Consider the following 24,056-nt stretch of genomic DNA (forward strand, 5'->3'; position numbering starts at 1 on the left):
AGAGCTGCTCTGAGAGGCTAAAAAGGGAATATAATGTTCCCTATTACAGGGACTGTGCTGACCACAAGGGTCCTGCTTCTACTGCCCTTTGCCTACTAGGTCCAAACATAAAACCCCCATTGTATAAAAAGACCTTCTGTCAATAACTTTGTTTGAAAGCTCACAGAGCAGCTGATCACCAATGATCTCAGCAGGCACCAAATTCACAACTAAATACTGAGTCAGCCATAAAATTGGGAGCAGCTTCATCTTCGAACCTATCATGAGATTAAATTGGACAAGTCAAACATCACCTTCAACAGAGAGGATTAGGAAAAGGGTGTGTTTGGCACTCCAGCACCTCCAGCACATAGCACTCTCCTGGAGGAATGTGAGTCAGATGGGCAGCTGGGCTATGTCTGGGGAACTGCTATCTGCTGCTGGGAATGACCAACACAGGCCCTTGTGACATCAGCTATGATTAAGCAGGGTCCAGACAGCCAGAGATTGGAATTTGGATCCCCGTCTACTGAGTGAAAAAAATCAGTAGTCACCATAAAGAGTTTGCTTGTAGAGGCTGGAGAGGGAGGTTGGTACAACATCTGCGTAGCAATTAATCCACATGTGTAGCTTTGAAATTAAAGATGATCCTCTGAGCAGCTGAGAAACACCAGTAATAAAGGGTCAGAAGAAACAGAGTAGAAACAGAGGTGGATGGTAAACAGTGAATGGACAATTCAAAAGAAGGTTTAAAAAAAAAGGAAAAAGAACTATAACATAGTGCAGCATATAACCATGTGTCTACATGAGCCTGGAAATCATGGAAAGGATCACATATTTAAAAAGGGCTGGAAAATACAAGTTTCTCCCTCAGAGAAACTTCTCGATGAAATGTACCCAGAAAGAAGGAGTTATGAGAAGCAAACAGAGTAATGCTGTTCCAGTGTCACCATTGAAAATAAGCTCACTGAGCATTACTGAAAATAAGGAACAGCTATGGACTTAAAACAAACCAGTCTTCCCATGGTAGCTGAGTTTTATTCAGTTCTGGTCTTTGTGCTTTCCTGCTATAAACAAGGTGATCATGTATTGTTCTAGAAGTTTCTCAACACTGCCTTAACTAGGCAGCTTTCAAATTATCTCTGTTGTTTTATGCCATATTATCCATAAATCATGACCATGGTCATATTCAAGCTGTTCTTGTGGGCTTTAACATCCATAAGTTTCAGAACCTTTGATATGACCACCAGAGGAAGGTCCTACAACTATACAAGACTTGGCAAAAGAGCCCCATGCTGCTGATAGATTTGTCTCATGGCAAGTTCTCAAACTTTCCTCACATTGAAGAAATGCCATCAGGTGGGTGGCAGCTGGTGGTAACCTGTGTAAGGGGAAAGCAGAAAAGCTGCAGCAGGTATCACGGAACAGAGAGCCTGGACAAGCACAGCAGTGGGGCAGATGGACCTCACTTAGCTTTTACAGGTAAATTATCTATTATAGGTGAATAGTTCAAGCTTCTTAGCCTGGGAAACGGGTGAATGAGTATGAGCTGTTAACATCCATTTCTAACTATGCAGTAAGCTGTGGCTGGGCTTCCTATGAGCTGGGCAGACTGGCCTATTTTGGCAGTACAAGCAAAACTCCTTTGCTACAGAAACAGGGCAGCAAGCCATGCTGGAGGCCAACACAGACGGATCTGGCCTACGAAATGGAACAAACCCCCAGGATTGTGAGCAAGGCTGTCCATCTTGTTTATTTACTGAAACTGCATCAGCACAGCCAGGAGTGAGGTTTTGGAGCAAAGTCCTTTTAGTGGCATTAAGGAAACTTATTGGCAGATTACAGGGAAGGTGGCAGCAGGAAATTACACTTCCTTTTGCTCTTCACAGGCACGGGGACAGGACTGCCAATAGGGTGGACATGGCAGTAACTACCTGAGGCTACAATCAGCAGCCGCTGTTTGGACAGTTGTCACAACAAGTTTTGTGGCAATAAATGCAATGAGTTGGTCAGGCAGCACTTTACTGAGGTAGCAGTCTCCAGAGGAGTCTGGACTGTAATTTTTGTAAATGGAGACTTTAAACCAAAAGCTATATGCAGATGCAGTAAGCACTGTTCACACAATGTAACAAGCGCATACCTCACTTACACCAATGATTAAATATGATTGCATTAATCCCTATCTAATGGTTTCCTTATAACAAACTATTAAGATACTACTATCAGATTAAAACATAAGATCAGATTACTACTTAATTAAATCTGATTTTATTTGTAATAGTATAATACCTGCATCTTGATAAGAAAATTTATATTTTCTATTTTTCTCTGCAGTCATATCCTTATTTTTAATGCCTGTTGTTTTGTAAACAACAGACTAGTGTGAGATGTTGTCTCTTTCAGCAATTGAAGTTATTTCAGACTTCTGTAATTACCCTTTAGTATGCACTAGATTTTGATAGAAGGGAGATGTAGTTTGTAATTATCTTTTCTTCCTAAAAAAAAGAAAACCAAAAGCAAGCACGAGGAACGTTTCTGGTTTACAGAATTACACAATGTTACTTTGTGCTACTCCATAAGCTTCTGTATGACATGGACCAGGCACAGGCACTGCTCATTCCATTAAATTGCCTGGTTTCACAGTTTGTTGTCCCCACTAGCCCATATGTTTGAAATGGCACAGTTATATCTTTTCATTACTGCATGGCTTTGAAATGACATTGCTGAGTAATATCAGAAAATCTGTTTTTGTGGTTGCAAGGTGCTCTGGAATGTGAAAAGCATTTCTGTGACTGCTACCTTTGTGTTATAGTGGCAATTCCAATAATATCTTTTTAGCAGAAATACTTTCTATATTACTACTAAGAACTTAGTAGGCAGATTGCAGCCCATTAAGTTTTTAAATAGGACTAAAAAAAGATACAAGTTCTACAGCAACACAGCTTGGAATAAAGCTGACTGGTAAACTACAACCTCATTTCCTCAGTAAGATCAGAGTGACAGTGAGGATTTTCTAGCCTCATCACTTTCTCCTTGGGCTGCCAAAAATGCCCCCATGGTATTCCTTAGGAGGATTATCTGTTTAAGCAGACCAAGAACAAGAAACTGTGGGCTTCGTGTGCAAAGTATCTACTATTAAGGTAGTGGAAAAATTAGTGCAAGATCTAAAGTTAAAGTTTAAACACATCACAAATGCAAAGGAAGGTTTTCACAATGTTTAAGTTGCAGAGGCTTTTTAATGTTTTCTGTTAGAAAACATCTCCATTGTGATGACACAGAGGTGTTGGAACCTTACGGAGACCTTGGGCTGTATGTTAAAAAATGTAACGGTAGTCATCATTGAGGCTTAAGCTAGGCAGATGAAACATCCAATTTAGGACAAATTTACAGCTCTATTTTTTATAAAATCTTCTAAAAAGTAAGTTCAGCTTTTGCAGAAAGCTTTCCTACATCCATATGAAAGTATGGACTCTTAACCTTTCCATGTTAGATTGTATTTTACTCATAAAGGGAAACAAGTTTATGGATGATTCTGCATCTTACACGTCTCTGCTTGCAAGAGCAGGTCTGAAATCCATGTAGCTGGAAGAAGTCTACAAAGCCACATGTTAAAATCTCCATTTCACACTCAGGTTCAAGAAGAAATCTCATGCATGTTAAGTGCCATTTTATTCCAAGTGTCCCTCCATTTCAGTGTTTGGTGAAGAGCAATCCATCCTTGCTGAAGGAACAAAAATTGTGAGAGAGAAGGGAAAATACTGAGGGACATGTAACCCCATGGAGCACTTCTTTGAATAAATGTTAAGAAAATAAGTCAAGCTGTTCCCTAGCAAACTAGAAAATTTCTGGTTTTTTTCTGACCTCCCATTTACAACAGAAGCAAGAGGTCTGTGTAGCCTTTCTAGAGAAGAAAATTCTACCTGAAAAATGAACTGTAAGAGATACCAGTCCATGAGTAACTCCTTGTAAGCAATGCGCTCTAAGCTGCATCACTGTTTAACTTTGAATAACAGGCTGAAGGGAAGAATTCCTTTCTGTGTCTGAAATCACAGAAAAGAACAGAAGGAAATCCTTGGCTGCTGGCTTGATACATACAGAGCCTTACCAAATCAAATGTGAGTTTTCCCCCTGTGGTCAGTTTTCGTCTTTCCACTCTGATTGATTTGCAATAGCACCCACACACACACAGACACACACATGCTCTGAAGCTCGAGGGAACAGGAGCAGATAAGCAGGCAGCTAGAGCAAACATATTCACTTACACTTGTTTAACTAGATCTAAATTAATTTGTGGAACGTTCCCTTTGGGCCTGGTAGGCTGTTGAAAGCAAAAGACCTTTTTTTTTTTCCTACTTACAGTAATTGCTAGGTTCACATCTGCTGGGCTCCTCTTCTCATGGAGAACTCCTGTCCTCCATATCTCCATCTCTGCAAGGGCCCCAGTTACATATTTGCAAAGATCTTTTTGTAACTCCATACTATGGCAATGCAATCCTGACATGTAACTATATAGGCACTGGCAGCAGATCTCACCTTTTGAGTGAGACTGACAATGACATAGCTTTGTCTCAAAATTATTTTTTCTCTTTTTATAACAAGCACCACAAGCACTTATCCTGCTTCCGTAATGAAGCACAGTTCACTCTTTGCCCAAAAGATAGTATGGATAGGATAACACAGTTTCTTAATACCATCCAATTAGATAACAGGGCAATCAGAAAATGCTTACATTTTAACTTTCAAACTATTATCATGACTAGAAGAATAACTACAGAATAGGGAAAGTAAATTCACATGGCTGCTTTGCAGGCTGCAAACTACTCCCATTACACTCAAAGGTTTGGGAAACAGAGGTATTGGACTTCCCTTAGTGAAGGAGGTATTTTCCTGCATCTGTCCTTTCTTCCTTATCTTACACATGATTTAGTTTGATTTCCAACAGCATTAAGTCAAAGGCTTTGGTATGAACACAGTGGTCTCTACTTCCAATAAGCAGCAGTAACTTATAGTGAAGTATGCATAATAAGGAAAATAATAAATATCAAATTAGTAAAACAGAGAAAAACACAGTGCAACAAAGACTTAGAAAATTCCATCTTCCATCACAAGAAGTTTATTGCATTTCAGGAGAAAAGTAATGGGATAAAAGGAGTAAGACAAATTTGAAGAAAAAAATCAAACCGATTAATTCAACAGAATTGGAATTTTGCAGACTTATTTACATGCAGTAACACCATCCTCAATTTCATTTATGATTTGGGTAAAAAAGTCCTCTCCTCATATGTGACAATTTGAACTAATCTATTTACATTCTTTGGGGTTAACTGACTTAAGACAGAGCAACATTTCTGATGCAAAATGGTCCAAAATCAAATGAAACTTGGAATCAGGCAAATGCAGGCTGGGATGGAGCTCAGAGGTCTCTGCTGTAACCTCCTGCTCACAACAGGTGAGCTCTGAGGTCAGACCGGGCCACTCAGGGCTTCACCCTGCTGGGACTTGAAAACCTCCAAGTACAGAGACTGCACCACCTCTGCGGACAACCTGTGCCCCTGCCTTACTATCTTCATGGGGCAAAAAGTGTCTTCTTACATCCAGACTAAAACTCTTGCCTTTCAATTTATGTCCATTGTCTCTACCTTCCCCCCCAGCCCCAATTTACAGCCTGACTCAGTCTCCTCGATGACTTCCCTACAGGCACTGGGGGCAGCTGGTAGGTCCTCCCAAAGCCACCATCTCTGCTCCAGGGTGTACAAGTCCAGCTCCCCCAGTCTCTCCTTGGAGCACCAGCCTCACCATCTTGGGGGCCTCCCCTACCCCTTGTCCCTGTACAAGATATGTCCCATGTCTTTCTTGTCCTTCTTGTCCTGGGACCTCTAAGCTGGGTGCAGGATTCAGATACCATCTAACGACTATGAGTAAAGGGGATTAATTGTGAACAGCGTACAGGTCCCTGGGATGAGGACAGCCCATTTCATTCTTTTAGCTATCTTTTCCTAATGCTTTCCAGTTGTTGCATTTACTAACTAATAATTGTGTGTGCTTCAAATCCTATCCAAATGTCAGCTAAAACACATTTTTTGTCAAGAATCTCCCCCCACCTTCAACTTGTAGTTGTGAACCTATGTGGGAACTGATGCTCCAAGGTGAGCTTTGCTGTATGCTAGACCCTGTGGAGGAGCTGCTCACAACACAGAAGTGCTCTGGCTCTCTTCAGAGAGCTTTTCCCCCCACAGAAAACCATTCCCTCACAGCAGAGCCTCGTGTCTGCAGCAACTGGTTGCCAACACATAAAGTATAGGAGAGTGTGCATTATTTCTTGTCTGTTTTCTCCCACTGACTTCCATAAGTTATTCTACCAGGACACTGGTTTCTAAAGACCCGTATGTAGTATGTATATGTAGTGCTACCACTAAAACATCAATCACACTGGAGCACAGAAGTTAATACCTTCCTCATTAAAATAGTTTATTAATAAGCAAAATAAAAACAGTGGCAAATATTTCATTACATGATTCAGTTTTAAAATATCTCAGAATAAACAGAAGCAATGCAAGCTAATTAATTATGACAATGTCATATGCCCATAAGAAAAACAGGTCAAATCTTGAAAGTAATCAGAACCTTGTTTAATAAGGCCTCAGGAGTGAGGATTGACCTCTCCAACTTCAGATATCTAAATAAAGGTTGAGCCAGTTGCTGTGGCAATAAAAAACAATAGAAGAAATCTGACAATTTTAAGTCTATATTGGAATAAAATAATTTGAGCTTACAAATTTTCCTTTCTCTTGGCTGATTATAAAGAAGCACAGGACAATGTCTGCACTATGCCTCCCATCCTATGTTTCACATCCAGAAATGTGTTCTCGGCCCACCATTTGTGTCAAGCAATACAATTTATCCTACATCTCTTTTACTGTGACCTAAGCAGAAATAAGTGGTATTGGTATGTTCATGCAGACGTTTCTGCTGTTCAGCTCAAAATGGTAAAAAAATTTCAACAGCTTGTTTGTATCCTCTATAAAAAACCATGAGAATTAGCAAAATGACAACTTAAAACTTCTGCATCTGTGCTGTGACTGAAGTTACATGACCAGTTAGCACAAATTCAGAAATGCATAACTCAGGAAGGGTGGGTGCAATATGCACTGTTTCAAGTTATTCTTACTATCTGCATAACAATAATGCCCCAAGGTTCCAGCTAAGATCAAAGTCCAACCATATTACAGGGTTCAGACATTCATAATAACACTTTGTCTGCTGTGGATGAAAACATGCCACTGCAGCACGCGAGGTTGATACTACTTCCAGGTGTATCCTGCCTCCTTGTCCATGGAGATGATGTATCTCCAGAGGGAAGGGCAGCAGTAAAGCCTAAATGCTACATTTAAGCCACTGTATCTTTCCCTCTGCAGGGGAGCAAAATAGCAGATCACAGAATCATAGAATGACTTGCATTGGAAGGGACCTTAAAGATCACCTAGTTCCAACCCAGATACCTGCGGTCCCTTCAGCTGCAGCTGTTACACTCACTACAGCTGAGTCCTAAAGAAGCAGATCTTGTTTCAGCTAATGTATAAAACAGACGTGGCACGAGACAGGTGAACTGGCTCCCCAAGATCATTCAGATGATCATGGAGAAAGCCGAGACAGACCCACTACACGGTACTGTCTCCCAAACTAGCTACTAAATCGAAATCTCTTATTTCTCAGAGACAAGTCTTAAAATGAGGCACATACTAATGCAGCAATGCCAATGGCCAGCATCAAACATTGGTGGGCAAAGCCATGGGGTATCAAGTGCATGGTCTTAAAGACCAAGTAGGTCTCTGGTAAGTCTAACAGAACCAGGGGTAGGGAATGAAGGGGGAATTCTGCTCTATTTACTTACATTTAGATCACCATACAAGTACAGAAGTGCCAAAGGGTGGGAAAGGAGGAGCAAATCTTTCCCATACATTGTGGTACAGTAATAGATAGGAGTTGAAGTGACCCTTACTGCTGCTGAGGTCTCAGCTCACTGGCCAGTGAATCCACTCTTTGCTCAATGCAACCTTCTCCTATCTGCAGCCAGAGCTTCACAAATTAACCTCACTGTCACAGTGATTGGTGGGTGTGGGCTTATTTTCTCCAGTAACAAACAGCTGATGTTTGCCTGTTTCAGATCCCTGCATAATCCCTGCAAATATTGTTCAAGTGCTGAATTCCTAAGCAAGCTGAAAAATGCATTATTTAAAACACGATTGTGTTCCAGCATTGCACAATATTAATATTGCTAAAGCTACTTAATGCTTGCACATCTAATGCATTTATACAGTAATTTGATAAATTTTAACTGAACTTTTTAATAACTGTTTCTAGTTATTCATTAATTTGTCAAATTTGGACCAAATGTTTCATTGGTCTCTACATGTGCACATATCACTGGTTGCACACTCAGTCTCCTCTTCCGCACGACAAAAAATTTCCACTTTTTTATGAAGATCTGCTCTTCATTTGGTCTCTTCTGCTAGACAAGGTGCACCTCAGTTGGATTTCATTTGTGTTTTCAGTTTGGCAAGACCAGTGAGACAGTCATCTCTCCATTTTCTCCTGGCATCCAAGACTTTTGGCACAACTGGAATTTTTTCAGACATTGCCTGGAACAGAAAATTTAAGATGATTAAATCTCACATTCTGAATAGAAAGTTTCTCACCAGCATTGTTTTCCCGTTTTCCCTATGTCAGATCAAGTCAACATCCACACAAACTATAGTGTAGTTTCAGAAGCAACAGGTCACTAATTCTTTACATGGATGACTGGAAATGAGCCAGTCATATGAGAAGAAAAGTGTTCCCACTTGTATAAGGTTATCCTGAATGTGACAATGAAGATGACTACAGAAACAACAAAACATCAGCCTCTTCCCTCATTTTGCTCCACACAGCCACTGCCTAGTCTCTTTGACAATAATCTTTTATCAAGCAGGAGGGAGGCAACCAGGCCATTTATGTGGCTGAAAATGTGCTCTAAACCACATTCTTGTGTGTGTTTTTAGAGCTGTGATGTCTCTTCTGGTTCCCAATAAATGTAATGAGGGATACCACGTTTATTAAAAACATTTTGTCTTAAGAGTGCCAGTTATAATAAAAATGATAGAGGGAGACACATAAACTCAGGGGGAAAAAAGGTATTTCTGAGTGTACAACTGAAGTTCTTAGAAGTGCCAAAGAAAAAGCAGTTTTTTTGAGAGAGCAGGGAAAGATTACAAGGTCATCTTTGCCAAAAGAGTACCTGAGGTCTTAGGCTTAAAAATCAAGTGTTGAGAAACTGGGTAAAACCAGGACCTGCTACCAATGACTGGCAAGCTGTGGTCACTCCAGAAAAAAATCAGCAGGAGGGAGAGAGAAGTAAGATAAGAAATGTCTAATGATTTACTCTAAGAAAGGATCCTTGCAAGCCCATCTTTGGTGTTGAAGACTGAAGATAATAAAGAGACACAGAAACAGATGTTGAAGTGGAATCCAGCTTTTTATAAAAAAACCCAAAGTCTTTCATGCAAATTAAAAGCTGCTAATTGTGAATGACTCCACAATTATTATTGATTGTTATTATAAGCAATCTATGTTGTTAAAGCATAAAAGAATTCTTCTCCTTTTTAACATAGCTCATGTTGAAATTGCATTAACATAAAAAGAAACAAAACCATGCTATCTTCCAGACAGACTGCCTCCATATTTCAAATGAATCTCTGATAGCTGATCAGAAATGATCCAACACATACATGCGTTCTTTAGTGAAGCATTAAAAAAGGCAGAGTTAGGAAACACTTCAGTTAGTTCCTGTGGTCATTCAAAACAGCCTACATAGTAAGTATAAACAAACTGTGGGCTTAGAAATGTTAATAGATAAACTAGATCCCAATCCAGAACAGCACTTTAAAACATCTTTAAACATGCAAGTAACCTTACCAGACTGCTCACATGCTTAACTTAAACATGTATTTGCAGCGCTACAGACTGGAACTCTAGTTTGTAAAGCACACAAAACCAAGAAAAAGAACACCCAGAAGGAAAAAAGCTACAGGGTTTATACAGCAAGGAATCTTCTTCCTTAAAGTACATATTCACACAATAAGTACAGACTACAGATACCTATAGCAGTTAACTGAAATGGTACAAATTTTAAAATAAAAGCTAATATTCTTTGTTCTGAGTGTCACTGTTTTTATTAATTCCGTATTTACCTGATTGACTTTCTGCGCAATTTCACCTGAAAATTCTGGAACTGGCCCAAAGGTGTTCAGAACAAGTCTCATTCCTTCAGAGTATCTTTCACAATAATTTGCAATACCTAAAAATAAGAGTGAAAAGTTAGATTTCAACAAAATTTCCTAGTTAAGGTCAGTAAGGCTGCCTGTGCTTAAACACTGTCTAATATCAGAAACCCAAAAAAGGGTCTGCTCTTATGATTAAGACATCTAATTGTCATCAAGGAAAAATGGATTCTAACCACCACATTTCCATTAAGGTTCATGGAAAAATCATTTAGGACACACCTTTATTGCAAAACCAGTTAATGTTACATACCAGCAGGTAATGCTATGTGAGGGGTGTAGTACACAACCACAGCTTTACTTGAGACAAGAAAGCCTCCTTGACCAGTGTCAAGGAGAGTGCTCTCACCTCTCCTCTCCTCCTGTTCAGTATGTGTCATATCCATTGCAGCATTCCTGTTATTATTTTTATTTATGAACCTGGAGTGTATCAAGAACAACATGGCTCAGGGAGAAAGGCATGGAGACCCAGGTGGCCTCTAGTGAAGGAAAAACACCTAAGGAGGAACAGATGGATCTTGCAGATCAATACCTTATATTGTAACTGGGGTTAGTGACAGGGATTTGACTTTTATGACCCTCTTTGAAGGTTGAACACTTGTAGGGGGAGACAGGATCCACCTGACAAAGAGGAGAAAAAGCATCGTCGCCAAAAACCTGGCCAATCTGGTGAGAAAAGCTTTATATTAGGATCACTGGAAAAGTGAGATTACAACCAGTAATCAAGAGAGGAAGGTGTGTATGGGGATGGAAAGAAAAGAGTCCAGGGTAACAGGTACAAGAAAAATCTCAAAGTACAAAAAAAGGCAGAAGGAGTCCACTCTAGTGTATATGCACAAATGCATGCAGCTGGAAAACAACCAGGGGAAGTAAGAGTGCGGTCAAACAACCACAACATTGTTGGAGCAACTGTGGTGTGGTGGGATGGCTCACACAGCTGGAGTGCTGCAGTGGACGGATATGGTAAACAGAGCAGTGTCAGCTACCAATTATTCTGGTGCTTATCCAGCTGACAGAGGTCTATGACACTTAGACCAGTGCTAAATAGTTTGGGTTTGGTACTTTTCCAAAAGTCAAGGGATACCTTTCAAACATTTGGTAAGCTAGTTTAATAATATCATAAATCTGGTAGTTTTGATTTTGGTACAGTCAGGAGAAGGTAGAATAGAAGACTGTGTGCCAGAAGTCTTTTTCACAAGCCTTAAGCTAAAGAGCTAAAGAGATAGTATCTTAGGAATGCTGAACGGATATGGCTGATCCATTTACCTGGTGAATGTGAACTTCTGAGCTGGATATGGCCTTCAAAGCTCACTCAGCCAGCTAGACTTGAAAATTGAGCTCCTACTGGTAGCTCACTTTGAATGAATCAGAACAATTTCTGGGTGGGTGTAGCTCATCGGTTCAACAGAGACATGCCAAATGCAGGCTGGGTAATCCAATTTACTTACTGCACATAATGTATGAATGAAAAGAAGCCTTACATAAAGTCAGCAAAATAGGAAAAGGTGGGAAAAAAAAAGTTATGGGTCTAGAGAAGAGCAGCAGCATTAGTGCAGTTGATCTCAACATTGTGGCTGAAATGGCAACATGCAGGCCTGTATGCTGCACACCAAGCAGGGAGGGGGCACTGCAGAATCTTTCAAGTCTCAAGTGAGGGAAATAGATCAAGTTAGAATACACACATAGTCTCAGCCAAGGACTAAAAAAATAATAGTTTCGAAATAACTAACCCAAGGTGTGAAATGTCAGTGGAGACAACTGCAATTTTAATTTAGTTTCAGCAATCAGGATCAACTGTATGCTGCTGGCTTGAAGAGGGCACTTGAGCAATGGGGAATATTGCTGGAAAAATCACTTTGCTTTTCAACTGCAAACTCAAAATTAGCAAATATTTGACTCCAGGTCTTTAGTCTTGGGAGTCCTTTGGTTCAAAGGTCAGGGCTATTGCAAAGGTGGATGAGAAGAGCCCTTGACTAGAGCATAGGGACAAGAAGGAGGAAAACAAATATGACAGAATCCCTTTAACTTTAATCCTTGTTGATACTACCCTGGGAGCAGCTTAATCTTAAAGAATTAGCATTAGTAAACAGTGTGAGACAGATAGGAGAGCACCCTAGAGATGGAGAAACAGGAAGAAGACGGCAAATGGGGTTGTTAAAAACAACCATCTCTTCTTGCATCCACTTGCTGCACCCACACTGTGCCTCACAACCTCTAACTGGAGAACAAGAATGATGCAAGATGCATCTGGGACAGAGAAAGAGGATGATAGCTTCTTCTTGTCTATGTGGTTTGTTGGCTCCCTGTCTAAACCTCCATCTTCCCTGCACACGCTCGCTTCATCAGCTTTGGAGAAAAGGCTGTGGGAGAAGGCAGATGTTGCAGCAATTGGGAACTATGAACACAAGGCAGAAATACCTCCAGGGAAGGCAGGAATTCCTTGAATCTTCCTTCCACCACTTAGTCACAGCTATGGCAGAGATTGAAAGAACCTCTTCTTGAGGTAACAAAAAGTTCTAAGGGAGTAATGGATGCATGATTATAGAGAAGAAAAGGGGAATACCCTACCTTCCTTGAAAGTTCAAAACCCATCTCAGCATTTCTGACTTCTGCAGTATAGTTACAGGAACATGTTATCACAGGCTAGACAAGGGCATTGATTCAAGGCTCTTCAGCTGCCCATATGTATCTAGGACACACAAGGCTCTTTACACCACCACCAAAGGAATAAGGTGCTATTTATTCAGCTCCAGTAGGAGTCTGGGCAGTTTCCAAAATGGCTAACGAACTGTCCCACAAGAATTTGTCCAAATAACCACACTTCAGGTTTACAGGTCCTTACCTGAAGGACTTGCACTGGTGTGGTGCAAACATGGCTCTTGCTGAAATGCCTCTAGTTGCATCATCAAGATGAACATGACATTGATGAAGAAAAAATAACTCAGAACAGATATTTAGCTTAGAAACATGCATAAAATGCTTCACTGCCCCAAGAAGACCTATTCACAAGTGAAGTTCATAAAGAGAAAGGTGATGGGAGTAGCAAGAAGAAAGGGAAAATGCAACAGTATAAAATGTAGTATATTCATGCATTATAGTTTGTAAGCATCTTGAAGTACCTCAGCTTCTTCCTTTCTCTTCATAAGAAAGACAACAGGCATGAGGGATGCAAGCAAGCAAACTTGGTAAACCAGTCTGACAAGGAGACTACACATGGGGCAAAAACAAGGAAGGCACTGAGATATTTGTGAAAGAGAGCAAGAGACAGGAGCAAGTGTTACAGGCATGGTCAGGGAACACGCCAAAGAGAGGGTGCTTCATGATACTGAGTATTAACTTGATGACTTTCAACCTGATGAACAGCATAACAAGATACTGTAATGACTCAAAAAGAGCTGCTAAGATGGTCAAGCCACTGATGCAATAGCATCAACAACTTGAAAAGGTTGGGGTGGGGTTGACTTTAGCACATAAAATCTAAGAAGCAGCTGCACTGAAAGATGAGGATGGATGACAGTAGAAAAGAAGGGGCATATTTTGGGAACATCATGGTTAGGTTATGTTCAGAGAAACAACAGTCCCAAACTCTGTTTTACTGATGGAGGAATTACATTTCTAGACATTACAGCTCCAAGGGAAACTTTCTAAATGTAATCCTATCTTCAGCAAAGGTGTGTCTAACACAGATGCATGCTCTTAGTTAGGGTGTGAATTCACAGGACGCTTCATACACTACATTAATTCCCATATGAATTCACTTCAAAATCTAGTTGTATGAATACTTTTGACTACCGTAAGACAGCAGTAGCACACAAAAAAGTTTTATTCTCGCTGTTCCTATATTATCACCTCAACAGCAATGCACAAACATTTCTGCAGGTCTGTGAGCTGGATCAAGGAATTAAATTGAGTCAATATGAACCACTTGGATGTGCTTTTTTTGCCTCCCCAAAGCAGTTTCCTTCCTGTCTGTTGCAATTCAGTTCTTAATATGCTGGTGGGGTTTCTGCTTCTTTTGATGACTTGATGTTGTCATTTTATTTCATGTTCAAGGCTGTTGGCTCACTGCCATATATTCAACATTCCTAATACTCATGCATGGATTTACTGGTAACCTAAAGTAGCCTGGATAATAGGTTTGATAGGATCATTTATGAACTAAGACAGCAGAAACAAGGCACTAGCACATAGGAAGTTCATGGGAAGATCTTGATGTATGCATCCCACAGGGAAAGAAGAAACACTGACTTCAGAAAAAATAATTGGAATAATATTCCTTATTCAAAACCAAACAAAAATGTCATATCACCCTAAAAAAAAAAAAGAAAAGACAGACTCTCCTACAAATAACACTATTTTTCTCTCACATGCCTCCTTCATGCCTACCATTCTTCCTCACTGATTAACAGAGTTTTAAGATTGTGGGTAACTAATATCTTACAGCTGTAAAGAAAGGCAGCTGCCGTGAAGCTGGTGAAGCTGATAGACAGGCTAACAAAAAGGATAGAGGGGGTTTCTTATATCTACCTCCATTTCCCTCCACTGATAAAAGATAGACAGTATTAGTACAGTGCTTCAGAGCAGGTTGTCACAGAGTCATTTAGACTGGAAAAGACTTCTAAGATCATCAAGTTCAACCATTAACCCCGCACTGCTCAGTCCACCACTAAACCATGTCCCCAGGTGCCACATCTACATGTCTTTTCAATACCTCCAGGGATGGCGACTCCACTACTTCCCTGGGCACCCTGTTCCAATGCTTGACAATCCTTTCCACGAAGTCTTTTTCCTTCGTATCCAATCTAAACCTTCCCTTGAGGGTTCCACCTCAAGGTGCAACTTGAGGCCATTCCCTCTTGTCCTATAACTTGTTTCCTGGGAGATCGATCCCACATGGCTACAACCTCCTTTCAGGTAGTTGCAGAGAGCGATAAGTAGTTGCAGAGGCTCATCTACCCTGAGCCTCCTTTTCTCCAGGCTAAACACTCCCAGTTGCTCCTCATAAGATTTGTGCTCTGGACCCTTCCCCAGCTGCGTTGCCCTTCTTTGGACACACTCCAGCACCTCAATGTCTTTCTTGTAGTGAGGAGCCTAAAACTGAAGACAGAATTCAAAGTGTGTCTGCACCAGTACCGAGCACAGGGGGTCAATCACTGCCCTGATCTTGCTGCCCACACTATTGCTGATACAGGCCAGGATGCCATTGGCCTTTTTGGCCACCTGGGCATACTGCTGGCTCATGTTCATCCACTGTCAACCAAGACCCCCAGGTCCTTTTCCACTGGGCAGCTTTCCAGCCACTCTTCCCCCAGCCTGTAGCACTGCATGGGGTTGTTGTGACCCAAGTGTGGGACCCAGCACTTGGCCTTGTTGAGCCTCATACAGTTGGCCTTGGCCCATGGATCCAGCCTGTCCAGATCCCTCTTCAGAGCCTTCCTGTCCTCCACAAAATCAACACTCCAACCCAACTTAGTGTCGTCTGCCAACTGACTGAGGGTGCGCTCGATCCCCCTTGTCCAGATCATTGATGAAGATGTTAAATAGGACTGTCCCAAATACTGAGCCCTGGGAAGCACCACTATTTACTGGGCCCCAGCTGGATGTAACTCCATTTCACCACCACTCTCTGGCCATTCAGACAGTTTTTTACCCAGTGAACAATACACCTATCCAAGCCATGAGCAGCCAGTCTCTCCAGAAGAATGCTGTAGGAAACAGTATCAAAGGCTTTACTAAAAGTCCAGGCAAACAACATACATAGCCTGTCCCTCATGCACTAAGTGAGTCATCTTACCATAGAAGATCAGGTTAGTCCAGAAAACCCTTGGCAAACAAGAGGAGGTCCATACTATTCATATTATGTGAAGCAATAGTGGACAACTGAAGAGAAGTTAGCACTGGAATGGAACTATGAACATAAGCCATCACATGTCCTGACATCAGCAATTTTGATTTAAACTGATGAGAGCAAGAGCCTGAGTCAGTCTGTGAGTACATACAGAGGAGCAGCTCTAAACTCGGAGACAATGCATCTGCAAGGGCAGGAGTGAAGCAATACTTCTCCTGATCCAAGTCATTGAACAATGGTGGAAGTGGTCCAGTACACAAGTGTACTAAATATGTTATTTTTGGGGTTATTTTTAATTGAGAATATTATTTAATGTTAAAATAACTCTACAGGTGTATTTTGGTTTTGTATTTTGCAAGCCTATCACCAGACTACTCTTTTGGTTTATCAGTCACTTGGATTGTATTTCCCAAGTTTTCTTCCCAACATATTAATAGAAGGAATCATTAAATCTAGAAGCTGGATAATTTCTGCCATTAATAAACAACCTACCAGTTTCATGTGTTACCTAAAATTGGTTTGAGACGGGAAATTTCAGAAATGTTTCTGTAAAAATGACTACTTCCTGATAGGAAAAAGGAAGCTAAACTGGATCATGATGGAACACTAAATGCCAAAGAGCACTCCAGGAAGAGCCTCAAAACCAACGCAGATGACTTACATGATTCCATTTATCTCAAGTAAACATTGTTTTAGAATTCAGGAGTCTAAAATACGGATAAGAAAAAAAAGTATTCACAAGCATGATTTGATCTCTAAAATGGATTGCCATTTTTTTGGTATTAATAAACATTCTGTTTCAGTTTTATGTTTTAGTAGAGGCAGTTCAACAAGTTACTCTGACAGAAGACCCTGTGCATGGATGTTTCCTGCAGAGGATGGCATGAGAGCTTAGTGGAATGGCAGGGGCTGAACAGGACAACCCTGCAAGACAGGTAGTTTGCTGTGCTGAAGGTTAGTGCTACATGCATCTGTTTTATATAAAGAATGTATTTGGTTATACTGAGTAAGTCTAAAATCACTAGAGAGAATGGAAACTGCTAGATATTAATATATCAGAAGAGGGAAACTTTTAGAAAGGTGCCTCTATTTAGAGGATGAATGTTGTTTACCTAACAATACACAAAAGCAAACACTCTGTGACATTTAATTTCCTGATATACAATCAAACTGACAAGCTGAAAGACTCTGGTAGAGCATCCACAATTCCACATTCATGGCAAATTGCTTAGTCAGCCTTAAGAGACATAAGCTTCTGCTAAGTAACTAACCAAGAAATAGAAGTAAAATAACACTTCAATTGTGCACTGGTATTTTATGATCTTGGTTTCTTATTTTTATTTTACTATTGTATTATACTTTTGTTTATTTTACTGTTGCAGGGACCTCCCTGTTAGGGACCATACAAAAGCAGAATAAAGGCACAGCCCATAATATAACAAGTTAGTTTTTAGTTGACCTTCATTTCTTGAAGTTTTTGTGTTTTGCTAAAGTCTTTGCTCAGTCTTTGTAACACTGATCCACAATTTTTCTTTCATTTTATGAAATTCACTTTTTATTTAGCCAGGATTCATATATACTATTCCAAAAACATCTAAAAATTGGTCTTAATTATGCAAAACAGATATTGAACCATTACTTGACTGCTTTGTCAAGTCAACTTCGTATGCACAGTATTATGTGACTAAAGTAATTTTACTTCACTCAGGATCTAAGCCAGCTTAAAGCACATCAGTGATATTTATACCAAGATCTTGCTACGAATTCGGGGAGGGCAGCACTCATCTATGGAAAGTGATTTTCTGTTGACACTGGATTATCAGCTGAACTTTTTCAATACTTTCTTTTCCTGACACTCAGATAGTCCTGAACTATGGGTAAGCAATGCTGTCAAAGCACTTGGATGAATCTTGGAAAAAATTAATTACACAGCTAGTGTTTTAGTGATTTGTCATCTTTCATCTGATCGTTTACAATAGAACAGTCAATATCCATTTCCTTCCATCAACCTCAAGTTTTAGGTAAGTTTTCCTTTTCTTACCATTGCAATAAAGAAAGAGACAAGCCATAGTTGCAGCAATCCTAACATGGTTTTATTACACAACATTTCCAGAGTCTTGTGCAATTTAAGCCTTCCCTTCATATTCATAACATTTTAAACTACCTACCTTCTGCATTAAGATGCATGGTTTCCAGAGGTCCAATAAATGCATATCGCATTCCCAATCCATCAGACATCACAAGGTCTAGATCAGTAGGAGATATTACTCCTTCCTAAGCAGCAAAAGTAGAACAGGAAGGAAGGGTGGTGAATATTTGCTTTTAATATAAAATTTCACAGGCTTTGTATATAATTAAAAAATTAAAAAAGTAATAAAAACTGAGGTCAGAAATAGCAGTTAGTTTGCAAAGAGAAACAAAACTGCTTGCCAGAAATGTCCATCTATTATGCAAACCTTCCTATGGTTCAGTATAAGCACTCATTCATATCTCTAAGATTGCTGTACTTCATAGTCCAACTACACTTTGATACATTTTCACAGTATTTTTTTAATTTATAAATTAATATACTTTTTACATATAGTATGTACTATTTGTACACAGTAGTTTGCCTGATACTTATTACTTTCAATAATTCATGTACTAAAACTAAACTAGAGCTGTGTATGTTAACCAATATCCTTTTTTTCCCCAGAAACTGAGAATCAGAGAAGCAAGCAAGCATGACACTCTTAATAGCACATGACCAAAAGAGTTTATATCAAATCTAAGTACCATAGTAACTCTTTCAAATACAGGAGTTTTGGCTGAATGTTACACCTTCCCTCATATTCTCTTGGGCTTGGATTTTTGGGGCAGAGTCACAGTTAGCAGAACGGCAGTGCAGCAGTGGGTACTACTCCTGAGGCCACCTGCAAAAAAAGCTGGGACCAAACATGCAGGCAATGCAGTTGCCACTCCCTCCCAAAAACCTCATCAAACATTCAACCTACCCAGTCTCAACCTGCCCAGGGTTCTCAAGTTCATTGCCAGCCTCCCATTTCCGAGGTGGCAGGATAAAGAGTATGCAAAATGAAGCATTTTGGTGTTAAAACCTGAGCACTGCTATTCCACCCACATGGTAGCACTTAACAAGAAAGCCAACGCCTCCATCAGGTTAGGGCAAGCACAGGAAAGCTTGTAAAAAAATGAGTTACAGTTCATTACCTTAACAGATTTATTCGAGAAGAATACTATTTATTACATGAGGTTGTTTTCACCTACTAGAAAGATATGAATTAACTAAAACTTGTTCTAACCAATTCTGTCAGACAAAGCTTAGTTTCAAGAATTTGTCCTCTTTATTCAGAGACATGAAAACATTTCCTTCAGGTTTAGGAAGGCGGAAGAGGTTCTGAACTGCTTCTAATTTGTCTTCTCACCCTACTCTGAGGTGCTGTCCTCACTGAGTGCCTCTTTACTAACAAGCCCCTTTGAGCTGCAGAATACAAATACGTATACACATTTGCTTGGCCAAAGACACATCTTTTTCTGTTAAATTTCCCTCTTGCAGGGCCCTGCCTGAATGCCCCTTTATAACACACAGGCATCAGCTAGAGTTACAGGCACACAGGACAACAACCTGTGGTAGACACTGACATCTGAGCTAGACATCTAGACTCTCTTTGTAATCACTAGGGAGAAAAAGGAAATCAGCATCCTAAAGCAGGCTCCTAGAATAGATGAGTTGTGTCCTAAAAGGGCCTAATTCTCCTCACTGATTGAAAGATGAGTAAGGATCTTAGATGTCAAAGTCTACATTGTAGACATCCCATCTTAAGTGACTTAATTCTCACCCCACAGTGTCTTCCTGTGTTCATCATCTACATCATCTCCTGTTGCTTTAAAAGAAAGTTATAAGCCAAGAACCAACATAACTTCTACAGCTGGCCATAGACATCGTTTTGTCATCTCAGGCTTAAATAGAGACATTTATAAGATGATCTCAAGTCTCAACTTGTCAATTGCTCCTATCAAAAACAAGCCTGTCTGAATCCCTGTTGCAAATGACTTTATAACTCTACCTTGAAAAGAAAACATTAACAGAATTATTAAGATCTATGCACTATATATGGAACACATGGTTCTGGTAACAATTTAATTAGACAGTAAACGGCAGGGATAAGAAAGCATTATTTTCTTCAACTTAAAGGTAAAGCATAGGCATGGTAAAGTAACTCATCTAGAGGCAGACAGAAAGGTCTGCATAAAGCCAGGACTAAATGAAAACCTCAGACAGAATTCAGATTACAGACCAGCATCAGTGTAACTAAAACAGGCATCATAGGTTCTGTGAAAGCTTTTTCTCCTGACGTGGCAACACAACTTCTCTGAACAACGTCAGCAAAGTCAACAAAAGTGCTCTTCTGTTGGGAGTGCTTCATTCAAACAATGAGTTATGCTGGTAAAGCTGTGCTCGATGAGTGTTTGTTTCTCCCCACCCCCACCCCAGTTGACATGTATTTGTGGACAAAAGATTAACCACAAATTCCGGACAAGCGTTTGAACCACAGCAGCAGTTAAAAACTGTAAACATAGCGTTAAAAGAGTTAACAGGCTCTTGAAGCACTTCAGAATAATTGCAAATTAATTTTCAAATTAAAAACTTATTTATTTATTTGATACCATAGTCCTCAGCTTTGATACTGACATTTGAAGACCAGGTGCCCTCTGAGTCATGACATGAGTGCTTTGCTCTTGGTCTTTTGACTATAGCTGCAGTTGATGTTTACAGGTGCTAAAAGGCAAGAATTGTTGCTACAAACATGACAGATCCCTTGAGCTGAGAGATATAGTATTTTATACACACAAGCTCAGCTTCTTGTCACATAGACTCTCTTAAAGAAAAGGTTTTTGCTTTTTCTCTTCAGAAATTAAAAACACATAAACGATAAACAAGTTAGACCGTCCTCCCCTAGGGAATAATCCTACACCCACTTATGTTAAGGACATCATAAGTTGGTGGAATGATTCAGCAGGGTGGGTGCAAGGTTAGCAAAGTGTCTTCCACAAGGATTGGTGTTTATGCTAAGCACCAAACAAGAAAGAGTTCCAACCCAGTTTCATTAAGTCTAGGTGTGAAATAATCTTCCCAAGGGGAGTTTTCATCCTGGATTACCCTTCGTGTTAGCCTTCGCCTCCAGCACTTGTCAGAGGGAAGAGGAAGTGTATTAAGAGCTCACTAGAAGTTCTTGAAGCTACAGAATATTAAGCTCTTAATTTAAAAAAAATTCCACCCGAATCCTCAGTGGTCCCAATGGCCAGTCAAACTTCAAAATCTAGACCAGCTCAGAATCATCCACACTTCTTATGACATCACAAGTTCATTTTCCTGGAGATTTTAATCTCCAGTGATGCCACAGTACTGTCCTAATGAGCCTTTGGTATTCTATTAGTGCTTCTCTCTATGCAGGACCCTTTTCACCTCTCCAAAAACCTGTGGTGGTTCTGCAGTATCCACCTTTATGCTCTGACCCAATCTGTTTGGTTTTAATCAACAGTCTTTACATCTGTGACTCACACTCACATCGCAACTTCTGTCACTGACTTGGTTTGCAATTATATTAGATGTAGCATGGCCAAAACCCCCCAATCTTACTTTTTTTCATTCTACCAATTCATCATGTTCTTCTACTCACTCCAGTCTGTTTATAGAGTTATTCTGGACTCCACTGCCTCCTGGACCACATACCTTCTGTCTTCAAATCTTCATTCTTCATTCCACTTCCTTCTCTGTATCTCCCAAACCCAGTATTCTTTTTTTTCTGATTGCCACTAACATATGCATTCTCTCTCAGCAGCACTTCTTACACCCTTCTCTTCACTATCACTTCAATGAAGTCCCTTCCATCTACATACACCCTGATGAGATCTTTTTCCAGTCCTGTCATTTTGAGCAGATAACTTTTCTCCTATATCGCTCTACCAGCTTCATCTCTGTGCATTTCATAATGTTTGAGAAATTTGTTGTCTTACACACTTCACACCTACTTTGCTGGCCTTTATCTTCCTTCTTCCATGGCACCTTCACTCACCTCACACTGTAAGAAACACTTAATATCAACATTTTTTATCCCTGTCCCTTTCAACTTTCTTTTATGATGTTCCCCCTTTCATGGGGCACTGTAACTAGATGTTTAACCCTATATCTTTGATCTTCTGGAAAGGTCCTCTGTATAATGATGAAATATAATTAATAGTAAGGAATTTGGAATTCAGTAAGTCTTGCCAGCATTTAAGGACTGCTAAGCTAATCACCTGAGAAGGGAAAGGTATATAAATTAAGGATTTAAGACAATGCATCTGACCGTTGTGAAAACAAATTAAAACGGCGTGACTTTATTTTCCGAAAGATTAACAAAAACAGCAGGCTGCCCATTCTTCTCGTCTTTTACAATGACTACAACATAAAAGAAAGCCCGCTTGTGAAGAAAAAAAACATATTGAAGACAGTATTAAAAACTTATACAGAGGGAAGCAGAGACTCTTAAGATATTTACACAATCCATCCTGCAAAGCAGTTTTAATGCATTCTTAAAAGCAGCTGAAACTCCTAAATTATATCAAGGCTAAAAAACTGTCATCTTCCCTTTGTTATCTCTGCTGCTGTATTTTATGACCTTCTGGCAAATTCCAGGTGATGTTTAAAAAAGTACTTCAAAAAGTTAAGATTCCACTCAATAATCCACAGTTAAAGGACAGTTCTAGATATTCAGAGTAAGGCTTGCAACATCTGAACTGAAGTGTTGGTGAAACCGTTTGGTTGTTATTTTCTGGGTTATGTCTATCAAAACTGTACCTTCAGAACAAGACAAAGTCAAGCTATTTAACTAACAAGCTTTTGCAATGTAATCCCAAACTACTATAAAATGTATTGGTACTAGTAACAGTACAAAAGTAATACTGTCCACAGTGCACAGGGTGCTTCCCAGGCAAATAAAGGTAGTAAGTCTCTGCTCCAAGGAATTATGAACACAATCAGATAGACCTGTGACCACTGTCAATGGAGATGTGAGAAAGTAAATAAATGGTAACAGAGACTAACAGAGAAAGCAGTTTGAGATATTTTTCATTACTGGCTACAGAGTATTCTAATGGTTCCAAACTAGTAATATCAAAATTTAGGGTTGAGAGGAATAAAGATCTTTGACCTCACAGTACATATTTTACTCTCATAATCATCAGTTTTGCAACACTTCTACCAAAGACTTAAAGACTAAAAACATAAACAAGAAATCTACAAGAACCTCAGTCTCACATAGGCTATGGGGTCCTACAGAAAGTTCTCAATCCTTAAAGAGACTGGTATCTGCTTTTGGTATCCTGGTATCTGCTTTTTCATGGAATAAGTGTGGAGCATGAGGAGACAAAGATAACTGATGCAAAAAGTTCCTGCCACAAACACCTGCATTGCCCATGTGCTCATGATGTGCAAGTCAAAACAATGGTCAAAAAGACATCTTGTCACAAAAAGAGTAACTCACATCCAAAATGAAACATCTCCTTGTAGCACTCCTGCCTCAAAGGGAAGCACTTGCTTGAATTACATCTTTTAAACCCATAAATGAATTTATGGTCTTTGCTTCTAAGTTCTTGTAAAGTCAAACTTCTGCATCCTTTAACCCTAATTGTCCACATGACCAAAGTTCTCAGCACCTAATTGTACATCTCCAAATCAGTTTTCATTCTCCTACCTTCCTACAATTCAAATCTCAACTTTCAGGCCTCTTAATTTTTTATCATCTTAACTCCACAATTCCCACTCCCATATCTAGTCCAGTCCTGCATTCACAGGATTAACAGTGTGGTTATTTTGGTCAAGAATGCATTATTAGTATGTTTCTCCTGCTATCATTTGCAGTTTATCTTCCACC

At 39.8% G+C, this 24,056-nt stretch overlaps 1 protein-coding gene and 1 long non-coding RNA gene across 3 annotated transcripts in view; one reads left to right on the forward strand and one right to left on the reverse strand.

Annotated features, from left to right (window-relative positions):
* The first annotated feature begins 388 nt into the window (after positions 1–388).
* On the forward strand, positions 389–2,216 carry LOC135406803 (uncharacterized). The gene is made up of 3 exons (XR_010426487.1): positions 389–568; positions 1,203–1,461; positions 1,869–2,216. It is a non-coding gene; the product is annotated as an uncharacterized LOC135406803 (long non-coding RNA).
* A 4,206-nt stretch (positions 2,217–6,422) lies between these two features.
* The window catches only part of CRYL1 (crystallin lambda 1), a 48,918-nt gene continuing 31,284 nt past the window's right edge, over positions 6,423–24,056 (reverse strand). For both annotated transcript variants that reach the window (XM_064645315.1, XM_064645316.1), the window contains exons 6-8: positions 18,312–18,417; positions 10,206–10,312; positions 6,423–8,618 (exon numbers count right to left, since the gene is read on the reverse strand). In XM_064645315.1, coding sequence (XP_064501385.1) covers positions 8,505–8,618; positions 10,206–10,312; positions 18,312–18,417 — 327 coding nt within the window. In that variant the 3' untranslated portion in view covers positions 6,423–8,504. The remainder of the gene's footprint in view (positions 8,619–10,205; positions 10,313–18,311; positions 18,418–24,056) is intronic.

The sequence above is a fragment of the Pseudopipra pipra genome, chromosome 2 (genome assembly GCF_036250125.1).
Source record: "Pseudopipra pipra isolate bDixPip1 chromosome 2, bDixPip1.hap1, whole genome shotgun sequence".
Classification (NCBI taxonomy): domain Eukaryota; kingdom Metazoa; phylum Chordata; class Aves; order Passeriformes; family Pipridae; genus Pseudopipra; species Pseudopipra pipra.